The sequence below is a fragment of the Pseudophryne corroboree genome, chromosome 1 (assembly GCF_028390025.1).
Source record: "Pseudophryne corroboree isolate aPseCor3 chromosome 1, aPseCor3.hap2, whole genome shotgun sequence".
Classification (NCBI taxonomy): domain Eukaryota; kingdom Metazoa; phylum Chordata; class Amphibia; order Anura; family Myobatrachidae; genus Pseudophryne; species Pseudophryne corroboree.
Window position 1 is genome coordinate 561600371 of NC_086444.1, and position 22980 is coordinate 561623350.

At 45.4% G+C, this 22980-nt stretch overlaps 1 protein-coding gene across 3 annotated transcripts in view; it reads right to left on the bottom strand.

The window, feature by feature from the left end:
- Nucleotides 1–1739: 1739 nt before the first annotated feature.
- Nucleotides 1740–22980, bottom strand: part of FOCAD (focadhesin) — an 872056-nt gene continuing 850815 nt past the window's right edge. For all 3 annotated transcript variants that reach the window (XM_063914161.1, XM_063914160.1, XM_063914162.1), the window contains 8 exons: nucleotides 19912–20027; nucleotides 17829–18089; nucleotides 17508–17597; nucleotides 17167–17344; nucleotides 10103–10200; nucleotides 9755–9997; nucleotides 2922–2997; nucleotides 1740–2064 (listed from right to left, as the gene is read on the bottom strand). In XM_063914161.1, the coding sequence (XP_063770231.1) occupies nucleotides 1991–2064; nucleotides 2922–2997; nucleotides 9755–9997; nucleotides 10103–10200; nucleotides 17167–17344; nucleotides 17508–17597; nucleotides 17829–18089; nucleotides 19912–20027 (1136 nt within the window). In that variant the 3' untranslated portion in view covers nucleotides 1740–1990. The remainder of the gene's footprint in view (nucleotides 2065–2921; nucleotides 2998–9754; nucleotides 9998–10102; nucleotides 10201–17166; nucleotides 17345–17507; nucleotides 17598–17828; nucleotides 18090–19911; nucleotides 20028–22980) is intronic.

Here is a 22980-nt window from a genome sequence, read left to right on the forward strand (position 1 = left end):
AGTAAGCTACTAGTATCAAGAAGATAGAAAAAAAAAAAAAAACACGGGTAGGTGGTATACAATTATGGATGGACGAGCGACTGCCGACACAGAGGTAGCTACAGCCGTGGACTACCGTACTGTGTCTGCTGCTAATATAGACTGGATGATAATGAGATAAAATTAAAATATATATATATATCACACTAGTACTGCAGCCGGACAGGTATATATTATGTAATGACGGACCTGCTGGACACTGTCTGTCAGACTCAGCACTGCAGACTCCTAAAGTAAGCTACTAGTATCAAGAAGATAGAAAAAAAAAAAAAAAAACACGGGTAGGTGGTATACAATTATGGATGGACGAGCGACTGCCGACACAGAGGTAGCTACAGCCGTGGACTACCGTACTGTGTCTGCTGCTAATATAGACTGGATGATAATGAGATAAAATTAAAATACATATATATCACACTAGTACTGCAGCCGGACAGGTATATATTATGTAATGACGGACCTGCTGGACACTGTCTGCAGAATGCGTTTATAAAAACACCACACGACGAGTGTTTAACTTTTTCAGGCAGACAATCACAATATACTGGTGGTCAGCAGACAATCACAATACTGGTGGTCAGTGGTCACTGGTCAGTCACACTGGCAGTGGCACTCTGGCAGCAAAAGTGTGCACTGTACTTAAAATATGTACTCCTGCTATAACTGCTCCCCAGTCTCCCCCACAATTAAGCTGTGTGAGCAGTGAGCACTCAGCACAGTCAGATAATGATATACAGTATTACATATGATGCAGCACACTGGGCTGAGCACAGATATGGTATGTGACTGTGTCACACTGTGTATCGTTTTTTTTCAGGCAGAGAACGGATTAATTAAACTGGTGGTCACTGGTCACACTATCAGCAGCAAGTAGTACTCCTCCTAATAATATGCTCCCCAAAATTTGTGTCTCTCTCTAGTACTCTAGTCTAAACGGAGAGGACGCCAGCCACGTCCTTTCCCTATCAATCTCAATGCACGTGTGAAAATGGCGGCGACGCGCGGCTCCTTATATAGAATCCGAGTCTCGCGATAGAATACGAGCCTCGCGAGAATCCGACAGCGGGATGATGACGTTCGGGCGCGCTCGGGTTAACCGAGCAAGGCGGGAAGATCCGAGTCGCTCGGCCCCGTGTAAAAAAACCTGAAGTTCGGGCGGGTTTGGATTCCGAGGAACCGAACCCGCTCATCTCTAGTACACACAGAGAGATTTATGCCTCATTTCTAAGCAATCTGACTAGATTGCTTAGAAAAGAAGCATACATTGCTCTGTGCATATGCCCCATAGCGATAGCTATCGCTGACTCTCGATTGGCCTGTATGCACAATCTAGTCAGGTCGCTGAGTGGTGGGAGAGATATGTGCTAAGCGTTTTGTAATAGATCGCTCAGCACACATCTCCCCGTGTGTACCCCGATTATCTGATGGAGCCGACTGTGATCAGGCCAGCCATGAAGTGCGGAGCAGTGAAGAGCTGAGCATTCTGTTGATCACATTTGTGTTATGGAGGGACTCTAGTTATGGCAACCATCTCTATAGGCCATTGCTTTTCCTTCTAGTCACCGCCCAATTTGTTGGACTGTTCTGTGCTAGGATGTAGTTACTGAAGGGAGAGCTTTTAATTTGTCCACTATTAATGTAAAATCATGAACATGCATACAAGAAGCAATTGTATTTAATCAATACAAAACATACTCATGTTGGCTTGAATGTGTTCTTTTTATTTCAGGTTGTATTACATAGGCACTGTGGAAATAAATAAAAGGCATTACATAAAACTCTGTGGTGTTTGATGTACATGACACTTTGGTCCATGTAATAATTTGCTCATTCCCTTTTACTTATATTTGTCTCTGGTGAAATGCCCCATATTACGTATGAAAAGCAATGGTACTCGTGGCTGGTCATCAGTGACCCATGTGCATCATAGACAACCCAACAACAGAAGCCACTACCAGCCATAAGCCCTAGTCCACACCGCTTTCCTCTTAAACTCTGGGAAGTCTCTCAAGTTGAAAAGAGCAGCTGCAAGACACAAACATACAAGGAAATATAGTTTAACCACTGCACTGACAATAAGAGTTTTGTAATAACCACATTATATAGGACTTAAAAAGGGACAGATAGACACACTGAAGGACGGTAGCACAGATTCCTAAGGGTGTGTACACACGGTGAGATCCTTGCTATGCCCGATTTTCACTTGCGATTTCCCGGAGCCCAGCACCACCGATTTTGACTAACTTTTCTTGAGATATGGACTATGTGCGCTTACGATTTTGTCTTATGTAAGATTTTGGCTTATGTGAGATGTCATGGACATGTGAGATGAACTTGATAGTACACCGATCTAGCAAGGATTGACTTGCCTGCACAGTCTATCTTTTCTTGCGATGCCGACCTGGCGGGATTGCGCATCGGGATCGCAAAGTGACTTTCACCTTGCGATCTGCACTAACTTTTCTTGAGATTTTGACTATATAGTCAAAATCGAAAGAAAATATCTCACCGTGTGTACACACCCTAAGTATTGTTTTGTTGACAGATACCTTTAGCTATGTAATATACTGTATGACAATACAGTATGTGTAAATAGTCTCAGAACTCATATGACATCATGGGGTAAATTTACTAAGGTGGGAGATTTTTAGAACTGGTAATGTTGCCCATAGCAACCAATCAGATTGTATCTATTATCTTCTAGAAGTAGCTAGACAAATGTTAAGTAGAATCTGATTGGTTGCTATGGGCAACATCACCAGTTCTATAAAACTCCCACCTTAGTAAATTTACCCCCATGACTTTATTTTTTGCATTATGTTTATTATTTTACATGCCCATACTATGTCAATCACACACGGCAATGGCAGCAACCACAGTACCTTTTAAAACTGTTCTTGATGACTCTGATAAGGCTTCTTCAGGACTTTCAAGGAGAGTCATCAGCCAGTCAATAAACTTGTGAAAAGAGGAAGAGTAACAATTAAACCATCTACATGTAAAAACCCTATGATAGGGGTATAATACTTTTTATTTTGGGGTTTTATTTTTACTCAGAAAGTGACTTAATTCATTCATCTCCATTTCAACATTTCCAGTAAGTTAAATTTATTTTCCAAGAATAATTTGCAAAGTGACTAGTAAAGTATGCCCTGGTCGCCTACATACAGCAGAGACATCCATGTGTAGGGAGAAAATAAGATTTTACTTACCGATAAATCTATTTCTCGGAGTCCGTAGTGGATGCTGGGGTTCCTGAAAGGACCATGGGGAATAGCGGCTTCGCAGGAGACAGGGCACAAAAAGTAAAGCTTTTCCAGATCAGGTGGTGTGCACTGGCTCCTCCCCCTATGACCCTCCTCCAGACTCCAGTTAGGTACTGTGCCCGGACGAGCGTACACAATAAGGGAGGATTTTGAATCCCGGGTAAGACTCATACCAGCCACACCAATCACACCGTACAACTTGTGATCTAAACCCAGTTAACAGTATGATAACAGCGGAGCCTCTGAAAGATGGCTTCCTTCAACAATAACCCGAATTAGTTAACAATAACTATGTACAATTATTGCAGATAATCCGCACTTGGGATGGGCGCCCAGCATCCACTACGGACTCCGAGAAATAGATTTATCGGTAAGTAAAATCTTATTTTCTCTATCGTCCTAGTGGATGCTGGGGTTCCTGAAAGGACCATGGGGATTATACCAAAGCTCCCAAACGGGCGGGAGAGTGCGGATGACTCTGCAGCACCGAATGAGAGAACTCCAGGTCCTCCTTAGCCAGAGTATCAAATTTGTAAAATTTTACAAACGTGTTCTCCCCTGACCACGTAGCTGCTCGGCAAAGTTGTAATGCCGAGACCCCTCGGGCAGCCGCCCAAGATGAGCCCACCTTCCTTGTGGAGTGGGCCTTTACAGATTTAGGCTGTGGCAGGCCTGCCACAGAATGTGCAAGTTGGATTGTGCTACAGATCCAACGAGCAATCGTCTGCTTAGACGCAGGAGCACCCATCTTGTTGGGTGCATACAATATAAACAACGAGTCAGATTTTCTGACTCCAGCTGTCCTTGCAATATATATTTTTAATGCTCTGACAACGTCCAGTAACTTGGAGTCCTCCAAGTCACTTGTAGCCGCAGGCACTACAATAGGCTGGTTCAGATGAAATGCTGACACCACCTTAGGGAGAAAATGCGGACGAGTCCGCAGTTCTGCCCTGTCCGAATGGAAAATCAGATATGGGCTTTTGTAAGATAAAGCTGCCAGTTCTGACACTCTCCTGGCCGAAGCCAGGGCTAGAAGCATGGTCACTTTCCATGTGAGATATTTCAAATCCACCTTCTTTAGTGGTTCAAACCAATGAGATTTTAGAAAGTCCAAAACCACATTGAGATCCCACGGTGCCACTGGAGGCACCACAGGAGGCAGTATATGTAGCACTCCCTTAACAAAGGTCTGGACTTCAGGGACTGAAGCCAATTCTTTTTGAAAGAAAATCGACAGGGCCGAAATTTGACCTTAATAGATCCCAATTTGAGACCCATAGACAATCCTGATTGCAGGAAATGTAGGAATCGACCCAGTTGAAATTCCTCCGTCGGAGCACTCCGATCTTCGCACCACGCAACATATTTTCGCCAAATTCGGTGATAATGTTGCACGGTTACTTCCTTCCTTGCTTTAATCAAAGTAGGAATGACTTCTTCCGGCATGCCTTTTTCCTTTAGGATCCGGCGTTCAACCGCCATGCCGTCAAACGCAGCCGCGGTAAGTCTTGAAACAGACAGGGACCCTGCTGAAGCAAGTCCCTCCTTAGAGGTAGAGGCCACGGATCTTCCGTGATCATCTCTTGAAGTTCCGGGTACCAAGTCCTTCTTGGCCAATCCGGAACCACTAGTATCGTCCTTACGCCTCTTTGCCGTATAATTCTCAATACTTTTGGTATGAGAGGCAGAGGAGGAAACACATACACCGACTGGTACACCCAAGGCGTTACCAGCGCGTCCACAGCTATTGCCTGCGGATCTCTTGACCTGGCGCAATACCTGTCCAGTTTTTTGTTGAGGCGAGACGCCATCATGTCCACCATTGGTCTTTCCCAACGGGTTACCAGCAAGTGGAAGACTTCTGGATGAAGTCCCCACTCTCCCGGGTGAAGATCGTGTCTGCTGAGGAAGTCTGCTTCCCAGTTGTCCACTCCCGGGATGAACACTGCTGACAGTGCTATCACATGATTCTCTGCCCAGCGAAGAATCCTTGCAGCTTCTGCCATTGCACTCCTGCTTCTTGTGCCGCCCTGTCTGTTCACATGGGCGACTGCCGTGATGTTGTCCGACTGGATCAACACCGGTTTTCCCTGAAGCAGAGGTTCTGCCTGGCTTAGAGCATTGTATATTGCTCTTAGTTCCAGAATGTTTATGTGAAGAGACGTTTCCAGGCTCGTCCATACTCCCTGGAAGTTTCTTCCTTGTGTGACTGCTCCCCAGCCTCTCAGGCTGGCGTCCGTGGTCACCAGGATCCAATCCTGTATGCCGAATCTGCGGCCCTCCAATAGATGAGCACTCTGCAACCACCACAGAAGAGACACCCTTGTCCTTGGAGACAGGGTTATCCGCAGGTGCATCTGAAGATGCGACCCTGACCATTTGTCCAACAGATCCCTTTGGAAAATTCTTGCGTGGAATCTGCCGAATGGAATTGCTTCGTAAGAAGCCACCATTTTTCCCAGGACTCTTGTGCATTGATGTACAGACACCTTTCCTGGTTTTAGGAGGTTCCTGACAAGCTCGGATAACTCCTTGGCTTTTTCCTCCGGGAGAAAAACCTTTTTCTGAACCGTGTCCAGAATCATCCCTAGGAACAGCAGACGAGTTGTCGGCATTAACTGGGATTTTGGAATATTCAGAATCCACCCGTGCTGTTTTAGCACTTCTTGCGACAGTGCTAATCCCATCTCTAGCTGTTCTCTGGACCTTGCCCTTATTAGGAGATCGTCCAAGTATGGGATAATTAATATGCCTTTTCTTCGAAGAAGAATCATCATCTCGGCCATTACCTTTGTAAAGACCCGAGGTGCCGTGGACAATCCGAACGGCAGCGTCTGAAACTGATAGTGACAGTTTTGTACAACGAACCTGAGGTACCCCTGGTGTGAGGGGTAAATTGGAACGTGGAGATACGCATCCTTGATGTCCAAGGATACCATAAAGTCCCCCTCTTCCAGGTTCGCTATCACTGCTCTGAGTGACTCCATCTTGAACTTGAACTTCTTTATGTACAGGTTCAAGGACTTCAGATTTAGAATAGGCCTTACCGAGCCATCCGGCTTCGGTACCACAAAAAGAGTGGAATAATACCCCTTCCCTTGTTGTAGAAGAGGTACCTTGACTATCACCTGCTGAGAGTACAGCTTGTGAATGGCTTCCAAAACCGTCTCCCTTTCGGAGGGGGACGTTGGTAAAGCAGACTTCAGGAAACGGCGAGGTGGATCTGTCTCTAATTCCAACCTGTACCCCTGAGATATTATCTGCAGGATCCAGGGATCTACCTGCGAGTGAGCCCACTGCGCGCTGTAATTTTTGAGACGACCACCCATCGTCCCCGAGTCCGCTTGAGAAGCCCCAGCGTCATGCTGAGGCTTTTGTAGAAGCCGGGGAAGGCTTCTGTTCCTGGGAAGGAGCTGCCTGTTGCTGTCTCTTCCCTCGACCTCTGCCTCGTGGCAGATATGAATAGCCCTTTGCTCTCTTATTTTTAAAGGAACGAAAGAGCTGCGGTTGAAAAGTCGGTGCCTTTTTCTGTTGGGGAGTGACTTGAGGTAGAAAGGTGGATTTCCCGGCTGTAGCCGTGGCCACCAAATCTGATAGACCGACTCCAAATAACTCCTCCCCTTTATACGGCAAAACTTCCATATGTCGTTTTGAATCCGCATCGCCTGTCCACTGTCGCGTCCATAAAGCTCTTCTGGCCGAAATGGACATAGCACTTACCCGTGATGCCAGTGTGCAGATATCCCTCTGTGCATCACGCATATAAAGAAATGCATCCTTTATTTGTTCTAACGACAGTAAAATATTGTCCCTGTCCAGGGTATCAATATTTTCAATCAGGGACTCTGACCAAACTACCCCAGCACTGCACATCCAGGCAGTCGCTATAGCTGGTCGTAGTATAACACCTGCATGTGTGTATATACTTTTTTGGATATTTTCCATCCTCCTATCTGATGGATCTTTAAGTGCGGCCGTCTCAGGAGAGGGTAACGCCACTTGTTTAGATAAGCGTGTTAGCGCCTTGTCCACCACCCTAGGAGGTGTTTCCCAGCGCTCCCTAACCTCTGGCGGGAAAGGGTATAATGCCAATAATTTCTTTGAAATTATCAGCTTTTTATCAGGGGCAACCCACGCTTCATTACACACGTCATTTAATTCTTCTGATTCAGGAAAAACTATAGGTAGTTTTTTCACACCCCACATAATACCCTGTTTAGTGGTACCTGTAGTATCAGCTAAATGTAACGCCTCCTTCATTGCCAAAATCATATAACGTGTGGCCCTACTGGAAAATACGGTTGATTCGTCACCGTCACCACTGGAGTCAGTGCCTGTGTCTGGGTCTGTGTCGACCGACTGAGGCAAAGGGCGTTTCACAGCCCCTGACGGTGTTTGAGTCGCCTGGACAGGCACTAATTGATTGTCCGGCCGTCTCATGTCGTCAAACGACTGCTTTAGCGTGTTGACACTATCCCGTAGTTCCATAAATAAAGGCATCCATTCTGGTGTCGACTCCCTAGGGGGTGACATCCTCATATTTGGCAATTGCTCCGCCTCCACACCAATATCGTCCTCATACATGTCGACACACACGTACCGACACACAGCAGACACACAGGGAATGCTCCTAACGAAGACAGGACCCACTAGCCCTTTGGGGAGACAGAGGGAGAGTTTGCCAGCACACACCAAAAGCGCTATATATAACAGGGATAGCCTTATAATAAGTGCTCCCTTATAGCTGCTTTATATATATCAAAATATCGCCATAAATTTGCCCCCCCTCTCTGTTTTACCCTGTTTCTGTAGTGCAGTGCAGGGGAGAGACCTGGGAGCCGTCCTGACCAGCGGAGCTGTGAGAGGAAATGGCGCCGTGTGCTGAGGAGATAGGCCCGCCCCTTTTCCGGCGGGCTCGTCTCCCGCTATTTAGTGAATCCAGGCAGGGGTTAAATATCTCCATATAGCCTCTGGGGGCTATATGTGAGGTATTTTTAGCCTTTATATAGGTTACATTTGCCTCCCAGGGCGCCCCCCCCCCAGCGCCCTGCACCCTCAGTGACTGCGTGTGAAGTGTGCTGAGAGGAAAATGGCGCACAGCTGCAGTGCTGTGCGCTACCTTTAGAAGACTGCAGGAGTCTTCAGCCGCCGATTCTGGACCTCTTCTGACTTCAGCATCTGCAAGGGGGCCGGCGGCGCGGCTCCGGTGACCATCCAGGCTGTACCTGTGATCGTCCCTCTGGAGCTGATGTCCAGTAGCCAAGAAGCCAATCCATCCTGCACGCAGGTGAGTTCACTTCTTCTCCCCTCAGTCCCTCGTTGCAGTGATCCTGTTGCCAGCAGGACTCACTGTAAAATAAAAAACCTAAGCTAAACTTTTTCTAAGCAGCTCTTTAGGAGAGCCACCTAGATTGCACCCTTCTCGGCCGGGCACAAAAATCTAACTGGAGTCTGGAGGAGGGTCATAGGGGGAGGAGCCAGTGCACACCACCTGATCTGGAAAAGCTTTACTTTTTGTGCCCTGTCTCCTGCGGAGCCGCTATTCCCCATGGTCCTTTCAGGAACCCCAGCATCCACTAGGACGATAGAGAAATTAATATTTAGGAGCATCTGACCAATCAAGTCACTAAAAACCAGCACCTCATGAAGTCTGGACTCATGAATACTAGACAGATGCACCGTCTCAGTAATGTTACAGGCTCCAGGCAAATTCATACACTGCATACTGGTTCATGGCACAAAAAGGATGCCTCCAAGGTATCTAGATGGAAGCACCTGTCACACGCACCCTATGTGCTGTGCAAAGCAAACATTCTGATTTCTAACGCCTCTAGTAGCGGCTATACAGGCGATACCCGTATTGCATAATTCCAACAGAGGGAAAGAGCCAAGTACGCCTGAGTCTGTGTAGAATACGGGGATTACAATGGGGCCCCCACTGGTGTGACTGCTAACATTGCACCCCCAAATCACTAGTAAACAGCCTGCAGGTGAAGCTTGGCAGCCAGGATTGAATTCTCCTTGGTGAAATACTAGTGTTATTTCATACAAGCTGAGATATCATCAGTATAAACACAAACTGATCTGGACTTCTGCCATGTCCTATATTTACCTTGATGGAGTAGTAAGAAGCCTGTATAGTAAAATATTCTCAGTATTTCCATTTCCCAACATAGTGTTTATATAAATAGTTTAATCATCCGAGATAGAAAATAAAAAAAATAGATGGAATAAGGTCAAATTATATTTTCATCCTCTTCATGCATTACTGTTAAAAATGTAAATGACTTATAATGCAGACTCACTAATTTAATCAGGCAGGTAGAAAAATTTATATAATGGCTTCTCAATCTGGATAACAATTGTGATACAACCCAATTGAACAGTAGCACCAATGCTTTGAAAGGTAAGCAAGAGACTTTTGTTGTTTTTCTTGAACAAAATACCTTTAGCGTGTGTTCCTTCCATGGTTCCTTGGCTAACAACAGCCGCAAACTAGAGGGCAATGCTGTTAAACACTCATGTACAGTCACTATGTCCAGAGAATTCTTTCCCAAACCTCCAGGGGTAATGGGAGAGTCACATTTCCATGGTAACCAGCTTCCATGGACTCCGAGAAGTAAAGGAATTGCATGATCACACCAAGACACTACAGATGTGGCAAAAACATGTAGTAGAAAATCCACTGCCTGAACAGGAAGTAACCGGAGAAAATTAAAATAGTGAAAAGCACCATTATATTTGCCAAGATACAATGCTGAGAATTAGCAAGCTACAGTATAATGGAGCCATACCATGCTGAGCTGAACATTGTGCAACTGGATGGACTGATGGGCTACATTTCTGATGTGACTGATCAGGTCCAGCAACCATTCCATTCTCTTCAGAACTCCTAAAAAAAAAAAACACCCAATGAAAAAAAAACCCAGCCCGCAAAGAAAACTACAACCTAATTGCAATGTAACTCACAAGATTTGTCAAGGTCCTGGCCATCTGCAGCTCTGGTATACTCTCAGAACAACAGCAGACTGGGCTGCTATAAAACAGATCGGAGACCGTGGTTCAGAGAGTATACCAGAGCTGCAGATGGCCGGGACCCACAAATGTTGTGCGTTATAGACCTGTGTATAAAATGTCCTAGCGTACAGTCACTACTATGGGATGGATATGCTGTCCAAGATTCACTGGAAGTAACTGTGAGGAGGAAGATTGACCTGGCTATTTGGTTTGATGACCACTAAATCTTGTAAAGTGAAGTTTATGGTTGTAGAAAGGAGGCGAAAATATACGTTATGGTAAGAACTCACCGTTGATAACGTGATTTCTCTTATGTCCACAGGTATCCACAGGATAACATTGGGATATTGTCGAGCGACAGCGAATATGGCACCAACATGGTCACGAGCTTTCTGGCCTCCCAGGATGCATTGGGGCCTTCCCCATATAGTCCCGCCCCCTGACTCAGTCAGATCAGTTCTTTCCACAGCAATTTTAGGCAGGAACATCAGGTATAGACCTGTTTAGGCCATAAGAACACACATGGACACCCTTCCATACAAGAAGGAAGAGGTTTTAGTGATTGTCTAGATCCTCAAATCAGATGCGTCAGGGTGGGATACCTGTGGACATAAGAGAAATCACGTTATCAACGGTAAGTTCTTACCATAACGTATATTTCTCTGGCTGGGTCCACAGGATAACATTGGGATTCCCAAAGCCATTTTAGTGGTGGGGACGCTCCTGATTGCACAGGAGGACCTTTCGCCCGAAGTCTGCGTCATGAGAGGCAAAAGTATCCAAGGCATAATGTCTAATGAATGTGTTTATGGAAGACCATGTGGCTGCCCTACATATCTGTTCTGCTGAAGCACCCTGTTGTGCTGCCCAAGAAGGACCTACCTTACGTGTAGAGTGTGCAGAGACATCAGCCGGAATAGGGAGATCTGCATGAGAATAAGCTTCTGATATTACCATTCGGAGCCATCTTGCCAGCGTCTGTTTACTAGCAGGCCATCCTCTTCTATGGAATCTGTAGAGGATGAATAGAGAATCTGTTTTCCTGATGGCACTAGTACGATCTATGTAGATTCTTAAAGCCCGGACCACGTCCAGCGACGCTTCTCCCGCAGATAGTCCTGATACCTGAAAAGCTGGGACTACAATCTCTTCATTCAGGTGAAACTTTGATACCACCTTTGAAAGATAGCTAGATCTCGTTCTGAGAACTGCTCTGTCTGGAAAAAAACTTAGGAAAGGAGACTTACATGATAATGCTCCTAAATCTGACACTCTTCTGGCTGACGCCATTGCCAGTAAAAAAAGAACTTTAACCGTTAACCATTGAAGATCTGCTCTCTCAAGTGGTTCAAACAGAGGACCCTGGAGAAATGTAAGAACTAAATTCAAATCCCAGGGAGCTGCAGGAGGAACAAATGGAGGTTGAATATGTACTACTCCTTGAAAAAACGTACGTACATCCTGTAAATCAGCAATCTTCTGCTGAAACCATACAGTTAACGCTGAAACTTGAACCCTCAAGGAAGCAACTTTCAACCCTTTATCCAATCCTGCCTGAAGGAAATCCAAAATCCTCGCTACTTTAAAAGATCTCGGATTTAAATTTTTTCCAGTACACCAATGAATATAGGCTTGCCATATTCTATGATACACACGGGCCGAAGAAGGCTTTCTTGCTCTAAGCATAGTTTGGATTACTTGTTTCGAAAATCCTTTAGCCTCTAAGATAGAGGTTTCAACAGCCACGCCGTCAAAGACAGGCGATCCAGATGACTGTGACAACAAGGACCCTGCATTAGCAGATCTGGACATTGAGGGAGCAGTATCGGTGCTTCCATGGACATTCTCAACAGATCTGTGTACCAATGCCTTCTTGGCCAAGCTGGAGCTATTAGAATGATCGCTCCTTTTGCCTGTTTTATCTTTCTCACTACTCTGGGTAACAGAGATATTGGCGGGAACAGATACGCCAGCTGAAACCTCCATTCTACTGACAGTGCGTCTACAAGGACCGCTCCTGGGTCCCTTGTTCTCGATCCGTACCTTGGAACTTTGTTGTTTAGACGAGATGCCATAAGGTCTATCTCTGGTAGACCCCATCTGTTCACCAGTGTCTGAAACACTTCTGGGTGTAGTGCCCATTCGGTTTCCTGAATGCTGTGTTGACTGAGAAAATCCGCTTCCCAGTTTAGTACACCCGGGACAAATACTGCTGACAATGCTGGGAGATGGAGTTCTGCCCATTTTAGAATGGGAGTTACTTCCTCCATCAGTCTCTTGCTGTGAGTTCCTCCTTGATGATTGAGGTATGCTACTGCTGTTGCATTGTCTGAGCAGATCTGGACTGGTCTTCCTTGTAGATTGTCCTTTGCCTGAACCAGAGCCAAGTAAATGGCCCTTATTTCTAACAGATTTATTGGCAGGCGACTTTCCCTTGGGGTCCACTTTCCTTGGAACCATAGGCTTCCGAGTACCGCCCCCCCAGCCCTGCAGGCTGGCATCTGTTGTCCGGACTTGCCACTCTTTTATCCAAAAGGGTCTCCCCTTGTTTAAATGGTCTGTCTGTAGCCACCACGCTAGAGACCTTTTTACATTTACTGGAATCTTTATCATCTGCTTCTTTATCGTCTGATGATTTCCGTTCCATTTGGTCAGAATAAGGTGCTGCAATGGTCTGGAGTGGAATTGCGCATATTGCACCATGTCGAAGGTTGATACCATCAGACCCAACAGTCGCATTGCTGCATGGACTGACATTGTCTGGGCTTGCAACGCTTCCTGAGCCATGACCTGCACCTTGACTATCTTTTTCTCTGGTAAGAGAACTTTCTGTAGGTCTGAATCCAATATGGCTCCCAAATGAACCATCCGCTGTGATGGATTCAGAGACGACTTTTCCCAATTTATGAGCCACCCGTGTCTCTGTAAACAAACTATCGTCTGTTGAAGATGGCTCAACAGTAAATCTTGCGACTGTGCTAAAATTAACAGGTCGTCTAGGTATGGGAATATTCTTATCCCCTGTTTGTGCAGACAAGCTGCCATAACCACCATGATCTTGGTAAACACCCTGGGTGCTGTAGCTAGCCCGAAAGGCAGCGCTTGGAACTAAAAATGTTCCTGGAGGATGGCATACCTGAGGTAACACTGATGCAACAGTGCTATAGGCACATGCAGGTAAGCATCCCGTACATCCAGAGATACCATGTAATCTCCTGGTTCCATAGCCAACATTATGGAGCATAACGTCTCCATGTGGAACTTCGGGATCCATATGTATTTGTTCAACATTTTCAGATTTAGAATTGGTCGATATGACCCATTTGGCTTCTGGATTAGAAATAGATTGGAGTAAAACCCCTGTCCCCTTTGTGATGGAGGTACTGGGTCAAACACACCTGACTGCAGTCATTTTTGGACTGCTTCTTGCAGGGCATTGGCCTTCGACTCTATACGAGACGGGCTGGTGCAAAAAAATCTTTGAGGAGGCTGCCTCCTGAATGGGAACCCACACCCCTGAGATACTACCTTCTGCACCCAAGCATCTGCTGTTGACTGTTGCCATATGTGTGCAAAAAGAAGGAGTCGGCCCCCAACCCTGGAATCCTTCAGGCGGAGGCCCGTCTCTTCAGGCTGACGGTTTCTGTTCAGGTTTTGAAGCTGGCTTTTTGCTAGCCCACTGCTTCCTACCCCTGGATTTAAACTGGGGTTGCTTAGGCTCCTCTTTAGCTTTCGCTTTGCCAGCGAAATGAGCGAAATTTTAAACCCTTGGACTTAGGGTTATAAGCAGCCGGAAATCTGACCTTTTTCGATTCAGCCTCTGATTCTAGGATATCCGATAAAGGTTTTCCAAATAATATATTACCGACAAAAGGCAATGCTTCCAATTCTTTCTTGGACTCCGCATCTGCCTTCCAGGTCCGTAGCCAAACTGCTCTGCGAGCGACTACTATCAAGGCTGAAGCTTTAGAAGCAACTGTGCCTACATCAATTGCTGCTTCTTCCAAATACTGGGCAGATTGTCTTAAACGGCAAAAACGATCCTCTTGCTCCCTAGTAGGAGAAGGGATGTCATTCTCTAGTTCCTCTATCTATTCGCCCATTGCCTTTGCTACCCAGGCCGAAGCCATAGCAGGTCTTACCACTGCTCCTACTAGAGAAAAAATATTTTTCAACAGGCTCTCTACCCTTCTGTCTGTGACATCATTCAATGAGGTAGATGACAGTGGTAAAGCAGATTTATGCACGAGTCGCAGAACATGTGCATCTACTTTTGGAGGAACTTCTCTTTTCGAACAATCCACAGCAGGAAATGGATAATAAGAATCCCATCTCTTAGGAATCTTATACTTTTTACTGGGCGCTGCCCAAGACTCATCCATAATTTCCGTCAGCTCATCTGACGCTGGGAATTCAGCTTTCACTGATTTTGTTTGTTTAAATACAGGTGCTTTAGCTTTTAACACTGTCTTGGCTGGCTCTTCCAACGAGAGAACGGCCTTCACAGCATTAATAAGCTCAGCTACATCTTCTGAATTAAAGCTCTGCGACTGATCATCATACGGAGTTGAATCTATTGTATCATCATCATCCGATGTATCATCTTGTGTAGTCTGCCACACAGACGTATCTGTCTTAGTCTTACCTGCCCCTTGGTTGCTTGTAGAGGCTACTGGAACCAAACCATAGGAAGGGAGCTGCATGTATGGGATCATAGTGTAACCTAACCCTTGAGGTGGTGCTACCGGAGCTAACCTGTCTGCTATTGAAGACATAGTCTTTGCGAACATATTCCATGGTGGCTCTGTTGGTGGTTGAACCAACTCCTGTTTTTTACTTCGCTGAAAAGCGAAACAGTTTGCACACAAACCCCTTATAAGTGACCAATTGATTCATATCAATTACCCCTGACTTACAAGATAAGCATGTTAGGGCTGTAGGAGTGCTTGATAAATTCTCCTCATCACTTTTGCCGCTCACAGACATGGTATTAACTGCACAATTTGTGACTGAAAATCACCCTATATGTCAGTATATAGAGGTGAGATCAATCTGACCACAGTGCACCTGATTTGAGGGTCAGAACAGGACTGACATTACACAGAAAAGTCAGCATACATACTAGAAGTCAGTCACATGTTAAAACATTAGACATTGCCATATGAGAATACAACCTCCATAACAACTTATACATAAGTAGGAAAATTGTACTTCTGTTTTAAACTGGTTCTTTTTTCAACATAGCATGCAGAAAACACAGTAATATACAGGTCTCATATGCAATAGGTACTAAAAATTAACAATGCATACTAAGAAGTAGAGAGAATTTTTAGTCCTGTATACCCTGCCTCCGTAGAGCGGGATACAGGGAGACTCACCACACTTCCATATCCAAGCAAATACGCTCGTAAGACGCTGAGTGGATTCAGACGCTACTGGTGTACACTGCCGCTCTTGATAACTGATAACGGACACGGACGCTCACCAACGGACACGGACGCTGAGCGACTTCCACGTGTATGCAGACGCTAAGGCCTGCAACTCGGTCTGGGCGGGTTTATCTCCAGTGTACACAACCGCAGCGTCTAAGCTGCGACCGAGTACCCTCGTGGTAGCGTCTGAGCCGGAAGTGAGGTCATTTAGTTCATGAAACGAGAAACTGGCCATGAACTCGGAGGAGGGACGGCCAGGAGAGCGTCTGAATACCCCTGTTGACTTAAACTCCCAGGATCGCGGCCTCTACCTAGTCCTGGCGCCTATGATCCCCGGAGCGTAGCGCTGTCGCACTCTAGATGTTCGGCGCATCAACACACTGTTTGTAGTCTCCAACAAAATCAGTGTAGCTGTGTCCTGACCCCTCTAGTAAGAGGAAGTCCATAGACTCACAGTCTCCCCATGCTCCGGCCACAGCCTGGTTACGTCTGCTGGACCTGCTAGAACATCTGACACAGATGCCCGTCGAGACAGCACTGATACCCGAAGGTAAGCGTTGTTGCGACCCGGTGGGGAGTTGTTGGAGCGACTCTTTCCAGAATGCGTTTAAGATGCTGTTAAGATAAGTCGCTCAAAAAAAACAATATAGTAAGTCTACAAAAATAAAATAATAAAAGCTTGAGGCTGCTCTCACAGCAGCCCTATGACCATGTGGCTTCCTGCCGCACCAAGCAAAAAACTGATCTGACTGAGTCAGGGGGCGGGACTATATGGTGAAGGCCCCAATGCATCCTGGGAGGCCAGAAAGCTTGTGACCGTGTTGGTACCATTTTCGCTGTTGCTCGACAATATCCCAATGTTATCCTGTGGATAATCCTGTGGACCCAGCCAGAGAAAAACCCTCTTTTGATGTGCCTATAAAAAATCCAATATTTGGTATGCAGATTACCCATATATACTGTGTGGATATTTTGTTTTAAATTTATTACACTATCAGGGCGCTTGTTCTATCTCCATTATTTCCTGATTTCTTTGGCCATTGACCTAGCGGCGTTTGGAGGGACCAAGCTACAATCCACAGACCCATAGTGGAGAAAGTGTGACGAAAATAACCAATCAACCTAGACATTGACAATAGTGACCGCCGGTGATAAATTAAGGACTAGCACTTATTATCTTCTATATATGTATATACACATATCTATATTTTTTAATAAAGTATCCTGGCTACTGCATATGTGTAGAGATTTAGAGTTGGGGGGTTGTATCCTAACTGCACAAACACCAGGCAGTGTAAAATCTGCCTAGTGTTTGTGGGCTACATGAAAAAGTAGCGAGTATGTTAACCGTCGCTATGTTTTCTAAATGGAAAAATTACAGCAGGGTCATTGCACTAAATCTAACTTACCCGTGTTCGGGTGGCTTATGACGCGTGCTTGATAGAAAGCTTGCAGTAACAGCCAGATTATGGTCTGCTTATCCTTGCACTCTGCGGCCACTCCAATCACATCACTCAGGTATGAAAATGGTAGGCGACCCTGAGAGATCAAATACACTCGCACCAATGTAGACTTTGTGATGAACTCCTGTAGTTGGTTGAAGAACAGGGAAGAATTAGAAAGTTCTGAAAACTTCACAGCTTAGGTCTACGGACATGAATACAACTAAGAATGGTCACTCTCGCATAATGTTAAAGTAAGGTGAACAACTGTATTGAATCCAAAATGTCATTGTTATAATATCATTTACCTTGGAAATGCAGCAAATTCGTTCAATCTCACTATCGGCCATTTCTGAGATGCATTTAGCAATTTCAATGTAGAGCTCCACATTTGTCCTCTGTAGTCAGGCACAGTATATGCAAAAACAAAAAATGACAGATGGTTCAGAGATCGCACATTTACAAATGGTGCTGAAACCAAACAAAGTCTATTTAAAATACAAAACAAACCACCATGTTGTTCTTCAGGGATAAAAACTTTTATCTGCTTAACAATTAAATATATATAAAAAACTGAATGTAACCGAAATATAACCGAATGTTAAACTAAATACTGGACAGCGCTGTACCTGTATCTCATCTGGTAATAGCTGGTAGATCCGCTCTGTGGTTTTGCACAAGAAGCTCCAGCAGTGTTGTGGGGGACTGGGAAGCTTCATTGCCTGGCTCAGACCTAACAGAATAGTGTTAGACATCTCCACATCCCATGACTTACTCTGGGCCTCAAACGGTGTAATCATGAACGCATCAGCAAAGCTCTGCAGCTTATCCTCAGATACATACTTCATCCACTGTGATACTGAGCTAAGCAGGTAGGAGCGGGTTTTAACCTGAAATGCAAACAAATATCTAAATCATGTAATTGGATGAAATTGGGAGGAGAGGATGATTCTTTGAAATCCATATAAAATCAGTTGCATCTACACGGTGGAGTCACTTTATTATGACCACCTCCTACAATTGACGGCAATAGCGCGTAGCCCATGAAGTGCGTCACGAATCATGTGATGGCTTGGTGGGTATATAAGGTGTGTGATAAGCCGTCTGCATATATATTACTCGTTGCTGTCATGGGTAAAGGGGGCGATTTATCCGAGTTGCAAAAAGGGATGAGTATCGGCATTCAGGCCAAAGGTGGCAGTATTTCTGAAACAGCGCAGTTTGTGAGCTGCTGTGGTGAAGGTGTATATCGTGACTAGACAAATGGCACCACTGTGAAGAACCAACGTGGAAACTGTGGAGCACTGTTAAGTGATGGATATGAAATGCTGCCTGATGGAAGACAGACCCAAATCCATGCACTATACCCAGGACATTACAGAATTTAGAATGGTTGGTGTTACTGGACATCAGGTTTAAAGTGCAAGTAAGCTCTGCTGCCTAAGATATCAAAGTGTATTCCAAAATTTAAGGAATACAGTCTATGATAGATTTTAGCATGTCAGATATATTTAAAGGTAGTGTTTAATATAAATCAAAATAACATTATATTTATTAATAATGAGTATAACATATAAAGTAAAACAAAGCGGGTACATTTAAAACATTTAGATGGTGAAATATTTAAAAAACGTATGCAAATTAGGAGGTGGACATAATGAATGACGACAACCTTGTGCCTGTATATAGTTGGATAATTATCTAAGTGAAAGAGCTGTTGATGCAGAAATGGTTTCCGCTAGGATGTCCTCTTCTGCAGTGGCTTCCAGGTATGCTCTTTGGCTGCATGCTTGGAGGCAGATTCTGAATCTAAGCGATTGATAAAGGCTCTTCCTTTTGTAGGTGATGTTTGGACAGGAGTTAGGTAAAATCATTGCCCTACAGTAGGTACAGGAATACCTTTCTGACCTCATCTACAGGGAACTCCTTGTTCAATTGTTTTGCCCATAGGCCAAACGAGTTGGTTCCTTTCTGGCTCCCCATGGTGGACGTTCCAGAGGTAGCAATAGGGAATGAGCCAGAGAAGATCATTTTTCAGCATATACATCAGTGCCCCTCAATTGCAGCTGAGCAGACACTAATGGCTGTGGCTTTCACTAAGGAACAGCATACACAGGAGAAGGCTATGCAAGTATAGCGCCTTTTTCTTGGGCTTATAAAAATGGAGGACTGCCATTTTTCAATGGCTTCTTGAGTCCTTACAATGCCTGGGTGTCATAGGAGTGTGACTAAGACTATTATGAAACTGCTTTCCCATCGTAGATGGGAAGAGTACTTACCAGCCACTGCATGACTGATGGTCACATGGAGCTCAGGGATGCCAGACACAAGCCTGCAGTGGCTGTGGTAGATCCCCGGAGATGCTTCCCATTGTGGACAGCAGACAGTATAGCTGGGAAAAACCATTGCAGTAATTCACCAGTCTGCCCCAAAAGTGTCTGAAAATTTAAATACACATTAGGCTGGGAGCCGACTGACATACTGTAGAATGCCCGGCTCCATGGACATTTCAAAAACAGGAGATTAGGGGCAGCAGTCAGGGCATAGGAGTGAGAAGCTTATGTTCAAACAATGTAGTTTTAAAGTGCTAGACTCCTCACACCACTGCCTATACCCCAGGTCCACCAGTGTATGAAAGAGAAAAATTTAGATAATTTGAGGTACCAAAATTATTTGCATTCTATGTAACAATGCATGTAAGCAATAACTTACAGTAAGGCTGTAAACCAAGGGCGGAATCACCCACATTCCAAGTAGCACTGCTGCATTCTGGGAGGTCTGGGCCTGAGTCACTGCTATTTGAACACAAAGCATTTGTATTTCTTCACCTACACAAAAAAAAGAAAAACAAATGAAGTGAAAACCCCCCCAAAAAACATAACCTCAGCAAATAAGCAGGATACAGATATGAGTCTAGAAGTACCAAACACACTGACATCTTTGCGTATCAAACAGCCAAAATAAAAACTAACTGATCAATGTAAACAATACATTGTGGTCAAATTACAAGACACTGCTACTCTACTTGTGGTAAACTCAAGGTGCATACACACTGTGCGATGGGTTGTCACGGCCGATACAGACTATATTGTGCCCGGAGGGCATATTGGCCCTGCTTGCACCCACTATAAATTTCTTGAGATGCCGATCCCGCGGGACCGCGTATCGGCATCAAAACCTTATACATATGGTGTGATATGCACTATGTTTCCGTACGATATAATCCATATCGCACAGAAAATCGCACTGTTTGTATGCACCTTAAGGGGGATATTCAATCAGTGCTGATATCGTGGCAATTTACTGCGCTTGCAGTTTTTGCGGGTATGCACGCTCCCGCGATTCACCCTATTCATATGCAAATTAGCGAAAAACAGGATTGCCGAGAAAAATGGTGCCAAAAGTGAAATCTGGGTAAATCTGTCCTTATACCCCCAAAAAAGCTAAACTAACATTGGATAACAGTATACAAGTTTATTATTGGTTATAATAAAAATATTTCTGGTACTTAAATTGGGTCAAATGAATGTTATATGCATTTTTTTTTAAATGTAAAAAAAATGATAGAAAGCTATTTTTTCCAGCAAAATAAGTGCTAAAAGTAAGCTTGGGGTACATAAAAAATAAGAATTTACTTACCGATAATTCTATTTCTCGTAGTCCGTAGTGGATGCTGGGGACTCCGTCAGGACCATGGGGAATAGCGGCTCCGCAGGAGACAGGGCACAAAAGTAAAAGCTTTAGGATCAGGTGGTGTGCACTGGCTCCTCCCCCCATGACCCTCCTCCAAGCCTCAGTTAGGATACTGTGCCCGGACGAGCGTACACAATAAGGAAGGATTTTGAATCCCGGGTAAGACTCATACCAGCCACACCAATCACACTGTACAACCTGTGATCTGAACCCAGTTAACAGCATGATAACAGCGGAGCCTCTGAAAAGATGGCTCACAACAATAATAACCCGATTTTTGTAACAATAACTATGTACAAGTATTGCAGACAATCCGCACTTGGGATGGGCGCCCAGCATCCACTACGGACTACGAGAAATAGAATTATCGGTAAGTAAATTCTTATTTTCTCTGACGTCCTAAGTGGATGCTGGGGACTCCGTCAGGACCATGGGGATTATACCAAAGCTCCCAAACGGGCGGGAGAGTGCGGATGACTCTGCAGCACCGAGTGAGAGAACTCCAGGTCCTCCTCAGCCAGGGTGTGCCCCTGACCAAGTAGCAGCTCGGCAAATTTGTAAAGCCGAGACCCCTCGGGCAGCCGCCCAAGATGAGCCCACCCTCCTTGTGGAATGGGCATTTACATATTTTGGCTGTGGCAGGCCTGCCACAGAATGTGCAAGCTGAATTGTACTACACATCCAACTAGCAATCGTCTGCTTAGAAGCAAGAGCACCCAGTTTGTTGGGTGCATACAGGATAACAGCAAGTCAGTTTTCCTGACTCCAGCCGTGCTGGAACCTATATTTTCAGGGCCCTGACAACATCTAGCAACTTGGAGTCCTCCAAGTCCCTAGTAGCCGCAGGTACCACAATAAGCTGGTTCAGGTGAAACGCTGACACCACCTTAGGGAGAAACTGGGGACGAGTCCGCAGCTCTGCCCTGTCCGAATGGACAATCAGATATGGGCTTTTGTGAGACAAAGCCGCCAATTCTGACACTCGCCTGGCCGAGGCCAGGGCCAACATCATGGTCACTTTCCATGTGAGATATTTCAAATCCACAGATTTGAGCGGTTTAAACCAATGTGATTTTGAGGAATCCCAGAACTACGTTGAGATCCCACAGAGGCACAAAAGGGGGTTGTATATGCAGTACTCCCTTGACAAACTTCTGGACTTCAGGAACTGAAGCCAATTCTTTCTGGAAGAAAATCGACAGGGCCGAAATTTGAACCTTAATGGACCCCAATTTGAGGCCCATAGACACTCCTGTTTGCAGGAAATGCAGGAATCGACCGAGTTGAAATTTCTTCGTGGGGCCTTCCTGGCCTCACACCACGCAACATATTTTCGCCACATGTGGTGATAATGTTGTGCGGTCACCTCCTTCCTGGCTTTGACCAGGGTAGGAATGACCTCTTCCGGAATGCCTTTTTCCCTTAGGATCCGGCGTTCAACCGCCATGCCGTCAAACGCAGCCGCGGTAAGTCTTGGAACAGACATGGTACTTGCTGAAGCAAGTCCCTTCTTAGCGGCAGAGGCCATGAGTCCTCTGTGAGCATCTCTTGAAGTTCCGGGTACCAAGTCCTTCTTGGCCAATCCGGAGCCACGAGTATAGTTCTTACTCCTCTACGTCTTATAATTCTCAGTACCTTAGGTATGAGAAGCAGAGGAGGGAACACATACACCGACTGGTACACCCACGGTGTTACCAGAACGTCCACAGCTATTGCCTGAGGGTCTCTTGACCTGGCGCAATACCTGTCCAGTTTTTTGTTCAGGCGGGACGCCATCATGTCCACCTTTGGTCTTTCCCAACGGTTCACAATCATGTGGAAGACTTCCCGATGAAGTCCCCACTCTCCCGGGTGGAGGTCGTGCTGAGGAAGTCTGCTTCCCAGTTGTCCACTCCCGGAATGAACACTGCTGACAGTGCTATCACATGATTTTCCGCCCAGCGAAGAATCCTTGCAGTTTCTGCCATTGCCCTCCTGCTTCTTGTGCCGCCCTGTCTGTTTACGTGGGCGACTGCCGTGATGTTGTCCCACTGGATCAATACCGGCTGACCTTGAAGCAGAGGTCTTGCTAAGCTTAGAGCATTGTAA